This window comes from Vitis vinifera, chromosome 4, assembly GCF_030704535.1.
Source record: "Vitis vinifera cultivar Pinot Noir 40024 chromosome 4, ASM3070453v1".
NCBI classification, from domain to species: domain Eukaryota; kingdom Viridiplantae; phylum Streptophyta; class Magnoliopsida; order Vitales; family Vitaceae; genus Vitis; species Vitis vinifera.
Window position 1 is genome coordinate 366,355 of NC_081808.1, and position 16,099 is coordinate 382,453.

Below are 16,099 nucleotides of genomic sequence, written 5' to 3' on the forward strand. Positions count from 1 at the left end.
GTATCAGTGGAGATTGGCCCGATTCCAATGGAATCGATCACCTTTTCCATAATGCATAGTTTGATTATGTTAGGATGATTAGGTCACCAACCATTTGCTAAGCGTCATATCTTTTTTCTACACCAACTCAAAAACCCCACTTGGCCAATATGTTTTTATTTTTTAAAACCAATATAAATAAGGCATTAACACATCCATTCTCATGTTCCTCTACCTAACGTTAACCATTTTCATATCTCTAGCATATCTCCACCCATAATATCTAAATTTTGAAGTGATTCTAGTAAAAATACTTTTTAAAAAAATACTTTAATCAAAAACACATCAAACAAAAATACTATCAAACGCACTTTTAATTTATATTATTTTTTATCAGTAACACTTTTATTATAAAAAAAAAAATACTTTTAGTGGTAATCATTTAATATTTGAATATACAAATAAAAAAACCTTTTTTATAATATATTAGAAAAAAAATGGTTTTTAAAAGAAACATCCATCAATATATTATATCACAAATTATTGTCTTTAAAACCTAATTTTTATTATTAAAAAAATGCCAAAATTACTACCAAATCAATTCTAAGAATAGTTTGAAAATGGGTTGAACTTTTATATTTATCAAGAAAAAATTGTAGAAGTAACCACTATCTTTGAAAATTATATGTCAAAAATATTTTTATTAAAGAGAAAGATAATTATAATAAAGCTAGTTGTCATTACTTTTCAATAACACAAAGAAATCATATGGAGCTTATAATCAAAAGTTCTTTTCAAATGACTAACAAAGGTTTTTATTCCTTGAGTTGTTTTTACTACTATTTTTATCATTTACCTATGTTATTAATGGTGATTAAATGATAAAAAAAATATTTAATGCATATTAATTTCTTTTCACATCCAATTTTCAAGTGGATGTGCTATAAAAATGTTGTAAAATAATTTTTTTTAAATAACATTTTCATGTGTGATTTTTTATTCATAATTAGTTACAGAAAAAACTTAAAATGCTTAGGTATTATTAAAACGACTCCATTTCATATTTGACACCAACACATGTTATTTTATCATCTAATATTGTTATATTAAAAAACACTCAATTTAACATGAATATTATTATTATTATATATTTAAAATTATTTTAATCTTTCTATTTAAAAAAAAAAAAAAATTGTATGCATTATCCATATTCCCATGAAATCCAAACGTGTCCCATGATTGTAGACTAATTCGTCTATAGTGTGGACGCAATGACAAGTCAGAAGTCTCCCATTTCTTTTCTAGTCAATGGGCATGTTCCACATTTATTTATGATATTTCGGATTACACGAAGACTTCCAAAAGCAATTGGTTTGATAAGCTTCATGGAATCTGAAGATAAAGGAGGATGCTACTTCCACATTCTTTAACCGAGCGTATCAACCACGCTCTCTCTAATTTTTCCATATTCTTAATTTCTAAAAAAAAAAAAATTCAATATGGTATATCTATTTTAAAATTATCTTTTTGATAGATATTTTATAAATTATTATAAATTTTAAAATATTTTTTCAACTATTATCCATCTCAAATTATTTCTATAAACTACCTTTTTTTTTTATTTTATATTATCTAATTTAAACAGTAACAAGATGATTTCACATATGTTTTTTTAAGTATTATTATGTGTGTCATTTTATCTTAATTTCATTCGTTTGCATGTTGGACTTACAACATAAATTTCATTACATATATTCAACCATTTAGAATTTTTGTTTGATATGTAATACTCTACCCGAATATGTTCTCAAATTATGTATGTTATGGGGATATATATAGATATATTATGGTCTATTCCATTTCCATCACTTCATGAGTTTCCCCTAATCCACTTACTCCACTCTCAATAATGATGAACTATATCTTGAAAGTGAAGTTGGCTTCACTCATCCCCCATAAAAGACCTATCCTCAGGAGTCAAGACACTCGAATTTGAACTTGAAGAGGATAGATCCCTGACCACCACCATCTATTGTCTCCTAATAGGGGAGATATTATTAGCCTTTTTTTATTCTTTTACCCCACCTTAACCAAAAAATAAGATAATCTTATTACAAGATTATAAAAGGAACTTACTTTTCTTTATTTATGATATTTTTCTTTAAATAATTCAACTTTATTAAAGCTAAGTTAGATGTAAATTCTGATTATTCTACTTTTGACCAAATCATAGCGGTGACCAACACTAGCTATTAAAAAATTAAAATAAGTGAAAAAAAAACACTTTTTTTTTTTTACTTTTATTTTTTAGCATTCAATTGTTAGAGCTTCAAAACAATGAACTAAAAAGATAAAACTAAGTGCAAGTTAAAATAGAGAATAAGGAACTCAAACATTTTATAAGACATACTTGACTAACATAAGTGAAAATAATTTTTTTTAAAATATAGTTCTTGCTTTGTGTGAAACAAAGTAGTATTATTTTTATATTTATTTCATGTTATCCATAAAACAATACAAATAACTTCAATAGTTTGAGTGCTCTCCAATTTTTAAAATTCACTCTCACAATTTCAAGCTATATTTGCTAAAGCTATACGTTGGATTTCTAAAAATGAGGGAATATATAAGTTAATGGATGAAGGTTTGATTTTAACAATAAGGATCGTGTTATTGTGCTCATACAATTCGAACCAAAATATACGCAACAACTCTTAAAAGTAATGATGTAATGTTACTTATGTTGGATTTTATGAAAATATCAATAAAAATACTTATATTCGTGTAAATTTTTTGTGGTATCTTATAAACATTTTATGTTTTATTGCTTTATATATAAATCTAATTTCATTTCATTCATCTATATTTATCTTATCTATTTATGCTTTAACCCCATATATTTTTATTTTCATTCAATATAAATTTTATTATATATTTTCAATGATAAAAACAGATGTACATTTAATACCCAAACTTTTTCTAACATTAAAGTAAATATAATTTCACGAATTTCATATTTTCTATCATCTTTACCAAAATAAATCGAATGGGGTTGATCACTTTTTTCCCATTCCATGATTTGATTGCGTGAAGATGATTCCATCACCAACCATTTACTAAGATGTGACACCCATTTTCTACACCAACTCAAACACTCCCCTTTTGTTAATAGCTTTTAGCCGATAGAAAGAAGTGAACAAAACCGTTTTCACATTTCACCTACCAAGGCTAAGAAATATAAATAGAAATAGAAATAATTACTATTTGTTAAATATATATTTTATGTTTTAAATATATATTTTTATTAAAAATAAAAATAATCATGATATTAATTTGTTAAAATTTACTCTTACATCATCTAATATAAATGAATCATGTACGAAAATGCAAGAATTATGATCAAGAGTTCCATCCAGCCAATTATAAAAATGATGTTTTACCTTTAACACAGGCTCTTCTAATTCAAATCTTTATTCATTTTCTCTTATTGTTATTATTTAAATATATGATTAATCATGATTAGATATTACAAAAACTTTCATATTTAATATATTCTTTTATCATCGATTAAGTTTGAACTTTTTTTTTGTTTGTGTATATCTTTATACTTTTTCTTCTTACAATTTTTTTTTTCACATTTTAATATTTTTATCATATACCAAAGCTTCATTTAAAATTTTCGTGTTTTTGATCATTTTTTATTTGTATAAAAATTTACATGAATATAAATATTTTTATTGATATTCTGATAAAATCCAACAGCAGGGACATTTCATCATTGCTTCTTGAGGTGGTGCGTGTATAGTGCATATAGCATGGGAATAAGGACACGTCTCCTTTCTGACTATTCAATTCAATGCCCTTTCACATTCATTTATTAATTGTTTGGACTATATGAAGACTTGTGAAAGCAACCTTCCCCCGTTTTCTTGACGCAAGCTGCTACTTCCACGTGAGCATGCCAAACACGCTTAGGGCCTGTTTGTTGGTGTTTTCAAATACATTTTTGGAAACAGTTTTTAGTGTTTTCAGAAATAAAATTATATTTGAAAACTAAATTCTAAAAAATAATTTTTATTCTCGAAAATAAAAAGAATAAAAAAACATGTTTAGTTCAATTAATAAAAATAATTTTTAATAACAAATAAAACAAAAAAACTTGTTTGGAAAATATTATTGTTGGTTTTGTTTTTTAAAGTCGAGTATTTTATTTAACTAATTGATGTTGTAAATATATAAATAATTTTTCTTCATAAAAATAAAAATGTTCCATTTTGAACATTTTTTACATCAATTTTAATTTTTTTAAACAAATTATTACTTTGTAAACATGTCTAAATATGTTTGATTTCAATAATTGATAAACCATTTTATCAAAATATCATAAATCGATAAATATCAATAATTAGATTTTATGAAGATAAAATTTATGATATCAAATAATAATGCATTATACTTGGAAATTGATGATCTATCTTTTCTACTAATAATATATTTATGATAATTTTTTATTTAAAAATATTTATAATTTTATTTTAAATTAAATTTTATTTTATATTTAAGAATTATATAAAAGATAATTTTTTTTAAAGTAAATCAAACTAATTTATTTATAAAAATTTATTAATTTTTACTTGGAATCCTTGTTCTCTTTTCTCTCCTTCTCCTCATATTCTCTTTGTTTCTCTTCCAAGACTCAAACTTTTATTCAGTGAAATTGAATTATTTCTCTCCTCAAATATCAACTCAATAAAGTCAAAAGTCAAAATCTAGATCTATGATTGTTGTAAAGATTCTTGGTTACGATTTCATCTTTTATGTTATTGTTTATGTTTTTGTTTGGTTTTTGAGAAATCCTAGAATTTATGGAAGTTTCAGCTTTGAAATGCATTAAAAAAAACATATTAGGATAAAATCCCAAAATATCCGAAAAATATTGAAATGGAAATAAAGAAAAAATAAATAAAAATAAAAATTGTCGATTAAGTTGAATTTTTGTTAAACCGAATTTTCAATTTTCTAATTTTTCCCATTTTCCTTGGCAGTATAAAAAAAAAAAAGATATAACAATTTTTCTTTTTCTTTTTTAACTTCACAACACAAAAAACATCATTTTAAAACCAAGTTTTAGAAAATTGAGAACAAAAAAACACTCTCTTATCAAACATGATTTTTGTGTTTTTTGTTCTAAAAAAAAAACAGTTTTTGAAAACACTAACCAAACAAATCCTTAATGACTCATTTTTCTTTTTTCTTTTTTACTTATTTGTTTATTCTGTTTTCTGTTTTTATTTATAAAGAAAATAAAAATCAAGTTTAAAACACATGTTTAGATATTATTCTTAATTTTCATTCTTGAAAAATTGAGTTCAAAAAAGGTCAAAAATGAAAATAATAATTTGGTGCTTTTAATTTTTTTTTTTATGGCAATGTTTTTCAATCTAACATAAAAATAGAAATATTATCTTTAGAATTAATTATAAAATTATAGTCAATAATTTTGTACATTATTTTAAAATAAAAATATAATCAAATACAAAATAATAAAATAAAACAAGGAACAAATATGATATAATAACATATAGTAGCATATAATATATAATGTATAATATCAATAAATAACAACTAATAAAATTATTATATATGTTATATTGTATGCGCATGAGGTTTTTGGTAAATCAATTTAATGTTTTAAAGTGACTTCATAACTTGATTTAAATTATTAAATAAATTAAAATTTTGATAAAATAATTTAATATCAGAATTTAAAATAAAAATAATTTTAAGTGTTAAGTCAAAATAGTTAATTTATTCTTAATGTCAAATCATTTTTATTAGATTTTTACTTTGTTTGGTAAAATTGAGTTAATATTTTGAAATTATCAAATTTACATATTTATTTTTCTTAATTTTAAGTAATAAATTTATTTGTTACACGTTTCCAAATATATAAAATAATTACAATAATTACTAAATATTTAGCTTAAAGAAAATGAGTCATGGATATAAGTCATGCATATTATATAAATTAGTATTACATGTGTGAGTAAATAAGATAGAAATGATTTAACATTCAAAATAAATTTATTATTTTAATTTAATATTTAAGAATTAGTTTTAATATTTAATAACTCAAATTAAGTTATTAATCCATTATATTGATTAATTTATCAAACACCTTTTAAAAATCTTTTTTTTTAGTGCCCAAAAATAAAATCAATAAAATTATATTAGTTTTTTGTTCGTCTCACGATTTATTTTATATGTTGATCTTACATTCCAATTATTGATACTTTAATAACATACATTTTGTATCACCGTGAAATCATCTAAACTTAACCTTGCACTGTTGGTACTGAACAACTCCGTGTGTTACATGCTGGATGGCCTAGAATTTTCCTTCTTCCTGTGGTTAGTTGCAATAGATTTTCCGGCACTGCAACGTTGGACACGACAGTTGAAGGAGCGCGGACTTAAAAGTAAAAGTGACGTGGAAAATGAGAGAAAAGATATAAAAAGAATATGCTGAGGTCACATTGCCATTGTCAATCGAATCATAATTGTGGAAATGAATTCTCTAGTGGACCAACCAGCAGCGTGTTGAGTGGCACCCCGGCGCCCACGCCCCATTGGTCAGCTTGCTTTTGTGGTGTGCAAGGTTTATTCCAAACCTTTTGATCAGTGGTTATACAAGTAGCACAAATCCGTGTGAGTAGCACAAAACACTGAGTTCATTGGTCGTGGCTCCTTCGCAATTAATTCCAACAAGCAGGTCAGTTTGTAAAATTCAGTATAATAAATTCTGTCAGCGCCCCAGATTTTGAAATTGAACCGTTGGTTTCCACCACATTCCCAGCATTCTTCCTCCCAACTTTTGCCCGGCCATCTTCCTACCTCCTCACAGAGAATCCGGTAACGAACTCAACGTCACAAAATGCCGAAACTACCCTTTTTATTTGCCACAATTCCATTTCCCGACCATCTTCCTCCCTTCTCACATAGAAGTCGGTAACAAACTCAACGTCACAAAATGCCGAAACTACCCTTATTATTTGCCACAACTCCATTCCCCACCCTGTTCTTCCTCCTCATCCTCTCCATATTTCAGGTAATTTCTCAAAATTTGGACGATGAACGATCAATCCTACTAGACGTTAAACAACAATTGGGCAATCCACCGTCACTCCAATCGTGGAATTCCTCATCCTTGCCTTGTGATTGGCCGGAAATTACATGCACCGACAATACCGTCACTGCAATTTCACTCCACAATAAGACCATCAGAGAGAAAATTCCAGCCACAATTTGTGACCTCAAGAACCTCATCGTACTTGACCTCTCCAACAATTACATTGTCGGTGAGTTCCCGGATATTCTCAATTGTTCCAAGCTTGAGTATCTGCTCTTGTTGCAAAACTCCTTCGTAGGTCCAATTCCAGCTGATATTGATCGACTTTCACATCTCCGGTACCTAGACCTCACCGCAAACAACTTCTCTGGAGATATTCCCGCAGCAATTGGGAGGCTACGGGAACTGTTCTACTTGTTTCTGGTTCAAAATGAGTTCAACGGCACCTGGCCAACGGAGATAGGTAATTTGGCGAATCTTGAACATTTGGCCATGGCCTATAATGACAAATTCCGGCCTTCAGCCCTTCCAAAAGAGTTTGGCGCATTGAAAAAGCTGAAATATCTGTGGATGACGCAGGCGAATTTGATTGGCGAAATACCGAAGAGCTTCAACCATCTGTCGAGTCTAGAACACTTGGATCTCTCACTCAACAAATTAGAAGGTACGATCCCTGGAGTCATGCTTATGTTGAAGAATTTAACCAATTTGTATTTATTCAATAATAGATTGTCCGGCCGCATTCCTTCATCCATAGAAGCTCTCAACTTGAAAGAAATTGATCTTTCCAAGAACCATTTGACGGGGCCAATACCAGAGGGTTTTGGGAAGCTACAAAATTTGACCGGTTTGAATCTTTTCTGGAATCAGTTGTCAGGAGAGATACCAGTAAATATAAGCCTCATTCCTACACTAGAAACTTTCAAAGTTTTTAGCAATCAATTGAGTGGAGTTTTGCCTCCAGCATTTGGCCTTCATTCAGAGCTCAAACGTTTTGAGGTTTCCGAGAATAAACTAAGCGGGGAATTACCTCAACATTTATGCGCTAGGGGGGTTTTGCTTGGAGTGGTTGCTTCCAACAACAATCTCAGCGGGGAAGTGCCCAAGTCTCTCGGGAATTGCAGAAGTTTGCTCACCATTCAGCTTTCCAACAATCGCTTTTCAGGTGAGATTCCTTCTGGCATCTGGACATCCCCGGACATGATATGGGTGATGTTAGCTGGAAATTCATTCTCGGGGACACTTCCAAGTAAATTGGCAAGGAATTTGTCTAGAGTGGAGATTAGTAACAACAAGTTTTCTGGTCCAATTCCTGCTGAAATCTCTTCTTGGATGAACATAGCTGTGCTCAATGCCAGCAACAATATGTTGTCAGGAAAAATTCCAATGGAATTAACCAGTCTTCGAAACATCTCTGTTTTGTTGCTTGATGGGAATCAATTCTCGGGTGAGCTTCCATCTGAGATCATCTCATGGAAGTCGCTCAATAATTTGAATCTCTCAAGAAACAAACTTTCTGGCCCAATTCCCAAGGCATTAGGTTCTTTACCTAACCTCAATTACCTTGACTTGTCAGAAAACCAGTTCTCGGGTCAAATTCCTCCTGAACTTGGTCATTTGACGCTTAATATCCTCGATCTATCATTCAACCAACTCTCTGGGATGGTCCCCATTGAGTTTCAATATGGAGGATATGAACACAGTTTCTTGAATGATCCCAAGCTGTGTGTCAATGTTGGCACTCTGAAACTCCCTAGATGTGATGCCAAAGTCGTTGACTCTGACAAATTGTCAACCAAATATCTCGTTATGATCCTAATTTTCGTTGTATCTGGTTTCCTAGCTATTGTTTTGTTCACCCTGCTCATGATTCGAGATGATAATAGGAAGAATCACAGTCGAGACCATACACCTTGGAAGGTTACTCAATTCCAAACACTAGATTTCAATGAACAGTACATATTGACCAATTTGACAGAAAATAATTTGATCGGACGCGGTGGGTCAGGGGAAGTATACCGAATTGCTAATAACCGTTCTGGTGAACTCCTGGCGGTTAAAAAGATTTGTAATAACAGGAGATTGGATCACAAGTTTCAGAAACAATTCATAGCAGAAGTCGAGATATTGGGCACCATACGCCATTCCAATATAGTGAAGTTGTTGTGTTGCATATCGAATGAAAGCTCAAGCCTTCTTGTTTATGAGTACATGGAGAAGCAGAGTTTGGATAGATGGCTTCATGGGAAGAAGCAGAGAACAACGTCCATGACAAGTTCAGTCCATAACTTTGTCTTGGATTGGCCAACAAGGTTGCAGATTGCTATCGGAGCTGCAAAAGGCCTATGCCACATGCATGAAAACTGCTCTGCCCCGATCATACATCGAGATGTGAAGTCCAGCAACATCTTGCTAGATGCCGAGTTCAACGCGAAAATTGCGGATTTTGGATTGGCCAAGATGTTGGTCAAGCAAGGAGAGGCCGACACCATGTCAGGAGTTGCAGGCTCTTACGGATATATTGCCCCTGGTAAGACCATCAAGGTCCTCCTTTCCACATGATTTCATTTCCATAATTTATCGATAACTTTTATCATACAATTCTTGTATACTTGGATGATAGAGTATGCTTATACAACAAAGGTGAACGAGAAGATCGATGTATATAGCTTTGGAGTAGTCCTGCTTGAGCTAGTGACGGGGAGAGAACCCAACAGCAGGGACGAGCACATGTGCCTTGTAGAATGGGCATGGGATCAATTCAAAGAAGAAAAAACCATTGAGGAAGTGATGGATGAGGAGATCAAGGAACAATGTGAAAGAGCACAAGTGACCACTCTCTTCAGTCTAGGCCTCATGTGCACTACCAGATCACCATCCACTAGGCCCACAATGAAGGAGGTTTTGGAAATTCTTCGACAGTGCAGTCCTCAGGAGGGCCATGGAAGAAAGAAAAAGGACCATGAAGCTGCACCCCTGCTTCAAAATGGCACTTACCCCGCTACTTACAAGCATAGCGAGAAGGAATCAGACAATGAGGATGACGATAACTTCATTTGAAATTTACAACTTGTAAATAAGTGTAAGAAATCTTGTAAATTAAAGGTGGTAGTGATCCTAGGAAGTGTGTTTAGCCTTTTTATAATACTTAAAAAATAAAAATTTGCAAGTGTTAAAAAGGTTAAAAATGTTGTTGGAGGTACCAAGTATCTGCATATCTTTAATACACCACCTCCCAAATAAGGTAATTGGAAATGCACAAAATCACCTCATCCCAAAACTAGGACCATAAAAGAAGACGACCTCTCGGACCTATGGGATGACCTGACTGATTGACCTATGCCTAGAAAAACGAATCCAACTACCCGTCTCCTCATGTGCCCAAAATTCAACCAGGCCTCCTAATATGCTGCAAAAAGCCACTCCTTCATGATCCTTCACAAGGAAAAGTGGTTATAAAAAGGGAGCCTCTTCCTCCTCAAATGACTCTCTCTCTCGGCCTCTAAAAGAAAGCTGTAGAAAATGTAGAAAATGCATTTCTATACCCGGAAAATAGTAGAATGAAATCTCCAATATTTTCCTTGAAGAATTTTGGATTCTTCATTGGCATTGTATGTGGGAAATCTAAACAAAAAGCTATAATGGAGGACCAAGAGTGAAGTTTAATCAGTCCAAAGGGATTGGATGTCAAGTCTATCTTTGTTCAACATCCAACATCTTCCACTATAAGCAAAAACAACTGTAAGAGCATCAACAACAAAATCTTCTAGGGGAGTTTTCTTTTAGTTTTTTCTTCTCCTTTTATAAATCTTCCTTTAATCACTTTTTTTGTGTAATATTCAAGAAAATGTAACTCTGTAGCTTTAGGAAAATGAGCAACAAACCTCTCGATTATCTCTTTATTTTAGGTTTTTCTAGTACCACTTGTGATTGGTTGTTCCTTAGAATTGAAAACAAGCAAATATGGATCGAAATAGCAACTCACAAGCCTTTGTTTCATGCTGAGCAATTCTTGAATATTATGGAGTTCTAGGGAAACATGTCCACTTGCAATCTACAGCTCAAAGTATTCTCCTAATGAAGTGTAAAAAAATGGTCATCCTCATCATAATGGACTAAAGTATGGTATATACCGCTATCATCAAGGAGACTTTAGCAAATGAGTCATAGCAAGTACAAGAGGGTCATACTCTTTGCTCTTACTAGCAAGCCTAGTCTTGTTTATATTAAAGCTCTTGATGCAAAGGCATATCAACCCCACACCTGTAAATGAGGTAGAAATATTTGTATCACCATTTGATTGTTCGCCTTGACCTAATCATCCAACATGGAAGCTGATCATTGGGATCCTCAACGCTTGTGAATAAAAAAAAATGAGTAAGATGTGTCAACTTCATCAACTTCATCAACAAACATCATATCCTTGGCAAAAGTGGGAATCAAACATAAAGAGTTTTTCTTCCTCGCCATTCCTAGGGAAGATCAAGACCTAAACCCACTCATAGACACTCTTATATCAAATACTAAGAGGAATCATGTGATCCTTCGAAGACCCAACCTCATCATGTGCAGAATTGGGTCATCACCAGCTAAGCCCTGATCAATGTTTAACACTTAAGTGAAATAGAAGACAACTAAGTACAAACAAAAAGAAAGCTAGCGACAAGCAAAGAAACCACTTAAAATGTCAAACCTAGACAAGCCAACGTCCTCAACTTAAGCTACATTTAGTTGGAACTATTTGATTGAACGTATGGCATGACTTGAGCTCAAAGCAAAAGTTTCCACACGAACTTTCGATCAAGCTACTTACTCCAGTATGACGCCTTAAACAAGACTTTGTAATACAAAACCATATCTCATAATTGCAATACCGGCTAGAACAACAGCAAAATAAGCATCAACAACAAATGGAAAATATCCCAGCACGCCAAGACAACCTCATAGATCAACTACAAAACAACCTAGCCAATTCACAGCCACTAGGCTAACCAAATTGACATTGGGAGAAAAGTGCAACGAGTTACATGCATGAAGCCCCATCAACCTGGGTTAACCAAAAAAAGCTAGCCATCATTAGCACATTATTTGAGATCGTTACAAAGTCCTACCCTCTTCTAGTCATAGAAGATGTTGGGACTTGGGAGGGACTGGAGGTACCAAAAATTAACATATCTTTAATACACCACCTCCTAAACAAGGTACCTGAAAAGGCACAAAATCATCTCATCCCAAAACCAAGACCATAAAAGAAGACGACCTCTCATGCCTATAGGATGACATGACTACAATCTTGAAGTTGTACTTCTATAGTTGGGCCCTAAAAGAGAACCCAATAGGGAGGAAAGGCAGCATATAAACCTTGTTCAATGGGCATGGTAGCACCTTTAAGGAGGAAAGCCGTTTGTGAAAGCATTGGATGAGAAAATCGTGGCACAATGCTACTTCAAAAAAAAATGAGCACTATATTCCCAATAATCAAACTTAATCATGAAAACTTTGAAAATAGTGAGAATTCTCTTACCTACAAGTATATACGGAAAGTAAATAAATCATTAATAGAACTTAAAATAATAAATTGAGCAAATAAACATATGGTAAAATTGGAACTCATGATCCTCCTACTAAATAATACCATATTGGATAACTAAATTTTTTAAGAACTTAAACATAAGATTTGGATCCTTATGATTGTGTATCATCCTTTCTAATAATATATTAAATACTTTTCTAGATTTTGTGTTGACTTGTGATTACTTCTCTAAATCAATTTTAGCATCCTATATATATGTATTTGTTAGGATGAATCAATTTTTCAGAATCAATTATCAAAGAATGCAAAAATACAACTCCTCATAGAGTCTTTGGTTTTTCCTCTACAACTTAATTAGATAAACTTAAAAGAAGTCCTTAGTGCTTTCACAAAGAAATAGGATAATTTTTTTTATCTTCAAACCTGCACAAAGATATGGAAACCATATCATTGAAATAATTAAAACAGAAAACAACTAGAATCAAAGTGCTATTGCCTTATTTAAAAAAAATAAATCTTGGGTTTTATGCAAAACTAAACATTAGTTGCCTAAATCTCCTTAATTGGAATACTAGATGGGTGTATCAATTCAACTCGACACCTTCTTCCATAAATACCAAAAATGATATTTGTTTTGGGAACAAGACTAGAGTTTTGAGCAGATATAATATATTTATGAAAATAAAATAAAATAAAATAGATTTTAAACTAAAATAATTCCCAAGCTAGTACATTTCAGCTATGTGTGTATCCGTATGGCGTGAGAATGTTTTTTTTATATGTTCTTTTATATCACAACTATAATTAGTAACTAGGATTTTGATTTTTTTTAACATAAAATCATAGTTAGTTATTATAATTTTAAATTTATTTTTAAAATCACAGTCATCAACTATAGTTTTAAGTTTAAATTTAAAATCATAGTTAGTAACTATTATTTTAACTATTTTCCAAAAAAAATCAAAATTATAATTAATAACTACGATTTTATGATATGGATACACATGTAGATATGAAACACTCCAATTTGAAAATTATTTTGAGAGGGGATCTACTTTGTAGATTTTTATTTCACTTTCTCCCAAGAATACTATACTTGTCTTTATTGACTAATTAGTTTAATTAGAGATCATCCAAGAAAAAGAATATCACATTTTATATTTAAAAAAAAAGTATTGAATATATTAGCAAGATATCATCCTCGAAAAGTTGGAAATGTAATCTTGTACAATGAAAGGAAACAAGTGAGAGTCTTAAATAAATTGTTTCTAAAAGAGACCTAATGACCAATGTCTTTAGGGGTGAATCCTTTATGTATATAAATAAGTAAGACAAGGCCTTGCTTTCATGACTTCCAACAGTTGCTTCATCTTTCTCCTCATTCATGTACACCTTTTCAAAGTATTCAGTGGAGATTGGCCCATCAATCACTCTTTCCATGTTAGGTTGATTAGGTCACCAACCATTTGCTTAGTGGTCATGCCTTTTTTCTACATCAATTCAAAAACCCCACTCGGCTGATATGGTTTTTTTTTTCGAACCAATATAAATAAGGCATGAACACATCCATTTTCATATCTCTACCTAACGTTAACGGTAATATCTTGTTTATAAGTGATTCTAATAAAAATACTTTTAATTTATATTATTTTTGTCAATAATACTTTTATTATCAAAATATATAAATAAGAAAGCCTTTTTTATAATGTATTAAAAAAAAAGGTTTTTTGAAAAAACTTCCATAATATATTTTATGACATTATTTTCTTTAAAACCTTATTTTAAAAAATTAAAAATAAAAATAAAATTAAAAAAAAAACCTAAAAACGAGGATTCTATCTCACTCACATATCAAAGTATAAGGGTTATTTGGAATTGCGTTTAACTTTTATATTTAACAATAAAAGAGACAAAAGCAATTACCAAATTTGAAAATTCTATGTCAAAAAAAATTAATAAAAGGAAAGATGATTATAACATTTTTAAAAGTTTTAGTTAAGCAAAAGAAAATTTCTTTGAGATGTTTTTACTTTTTACTGCTATTTTTATCATTTACCTATGTAATTAATGGTAATTAAAGGTTATAAAATTATATTTAATGCATATTAATTTCTTTACACATCCAATTTTCACTTAAATAAGCTATAAAAATGTTGTAAAATAATTTTTAAAAAATAATATTTTATGTGATTTTTTATTCATAATAAGTTATAGGAAAAAAAAAATTAAAATGCTTAGGTATGATTAAAAACATACTCCATTTCATAATAGTTGACACTAACACATGTTCACTTATCATCTAATATTGTCATATAAAAAAAACTCTTAATTTCACATGAGTATTATTATATATATATATATATATATATTATTTTAATTTTTTAATTTTTTAAAAAGAAATTTTTTTTTATGAATTATTGATATTTTCCTAAAATTAAAATATGTCATGTAATTATAAATTAAGACATCATTTAATAATGATTTTAAAAAGTGTTTTTAATTTTTTTAACACTTAAAAAATTTTATCGTATTAAAAAAACTAAAAATATTTTTTAAAATCATTACAACCACACTCTGATTCATGTATCGCCGAATGCCATGACCCCAAGTCTTCCCAAAGCCTGTGTGAAAATAGTTAGGTGAGCAATCAATGTTGTTCCTGAACGTGGAGGCAATGACAAGCAATGTTTTCAAAATCGGACCGGTCATCGAACCGGAAAAGTTACCGATTCACGGTTCACTAGTCGAACCGCGGTTGAACCGGTGACATCATAAATATGCAATTTTTTATTTATATATTATTAAAATTAAAAATAATTATAAAAAATTTAAAATATATATGAATAAATTGAAAATCAATAATATTATTTTATATCTTTGATATTATCAAATTAAATCATATTAATATTTTAAATTTTATTAAATGAAATATGTATGATATTTAAATGTGAACATATTAAAAATTAAAATTTAAACTAATTTTTAAAAATATTATATTATTTTTATTTAATATTATAAAAATTTTAAAATCTAAAATATATTGTTTTGTTTGCCATATTAGATAGCAAAATGGATATAGCCGAGTGGTGTATTAGGGAGGCTATTGTACCGGAGGTCCAGGGTTCAAACCCTCTGGTGGAGATTTGTTATATTTTTTTCATTGATATTAGTTAGCAATCCCACATCAGAAAATGAGAGGAATAAGGATGCAAATGACTCCTATAAAAGCCATCCTCAGGCAAAGTCATAACCAAGTCTGGTGGGCTCAAGACTCAGCCAAAAAATTGGTCGGGGTGGGTGTGTGGGCTTTGTCATAAGATGAGGCCATTATGGCCTTGAGGAAAAATCAATTAAATTTTATGGGCCTTTCCATTCTTACAAAATGAGGGGCTAATTTTCGGTTCGTTTTGAACCGTCTGGTTCCATCGGGTCACTAGTCCGACCGCCGGTTTAGGAGG

At 30.5% G+C, this 16,099-nt stretch overlaps 1 protein-coding gene across 2 annotated transcripts; it reads left to right on the top strand.

The window, feature by feature from the left end:
• Window positions 1-6,697: 6,697 nt before the first annotated feature.
• LOC100250973 (receptor-like protein kinase 5) lies at window positions 6,698-10,317 on the top strand. 2 transcript variants are annotated; one of them, XM_010649988.3, is made up of 3 exons: window positions 6,698-7,337; window positions 7,455-9,638; window positions 9,732-10,317. In XM_010649988.3, the coding sequence occupies exons 1-3, from the start codon at window positions 7,010-7,012 to the stop codon at window positions 10,166-10,168; spliced, it is 2,949 nt and encodes a 982-aa protein (XP_010648290.1). In that variant the 5' UTR covers window positions 6,698-7,009; the 3' UTR covers window positions 10,169-10,317. The 2 variants fall into 2 exon arrangements, with proteins under 2 accessions (XP_010648290.1, XP_002278306.2); XM_002278270.5 differs by having other exon boundaries at window positions 6,698-9,638.
• Window positions 10,318-16,099: the final 5,782 nt, after the last annotated feature.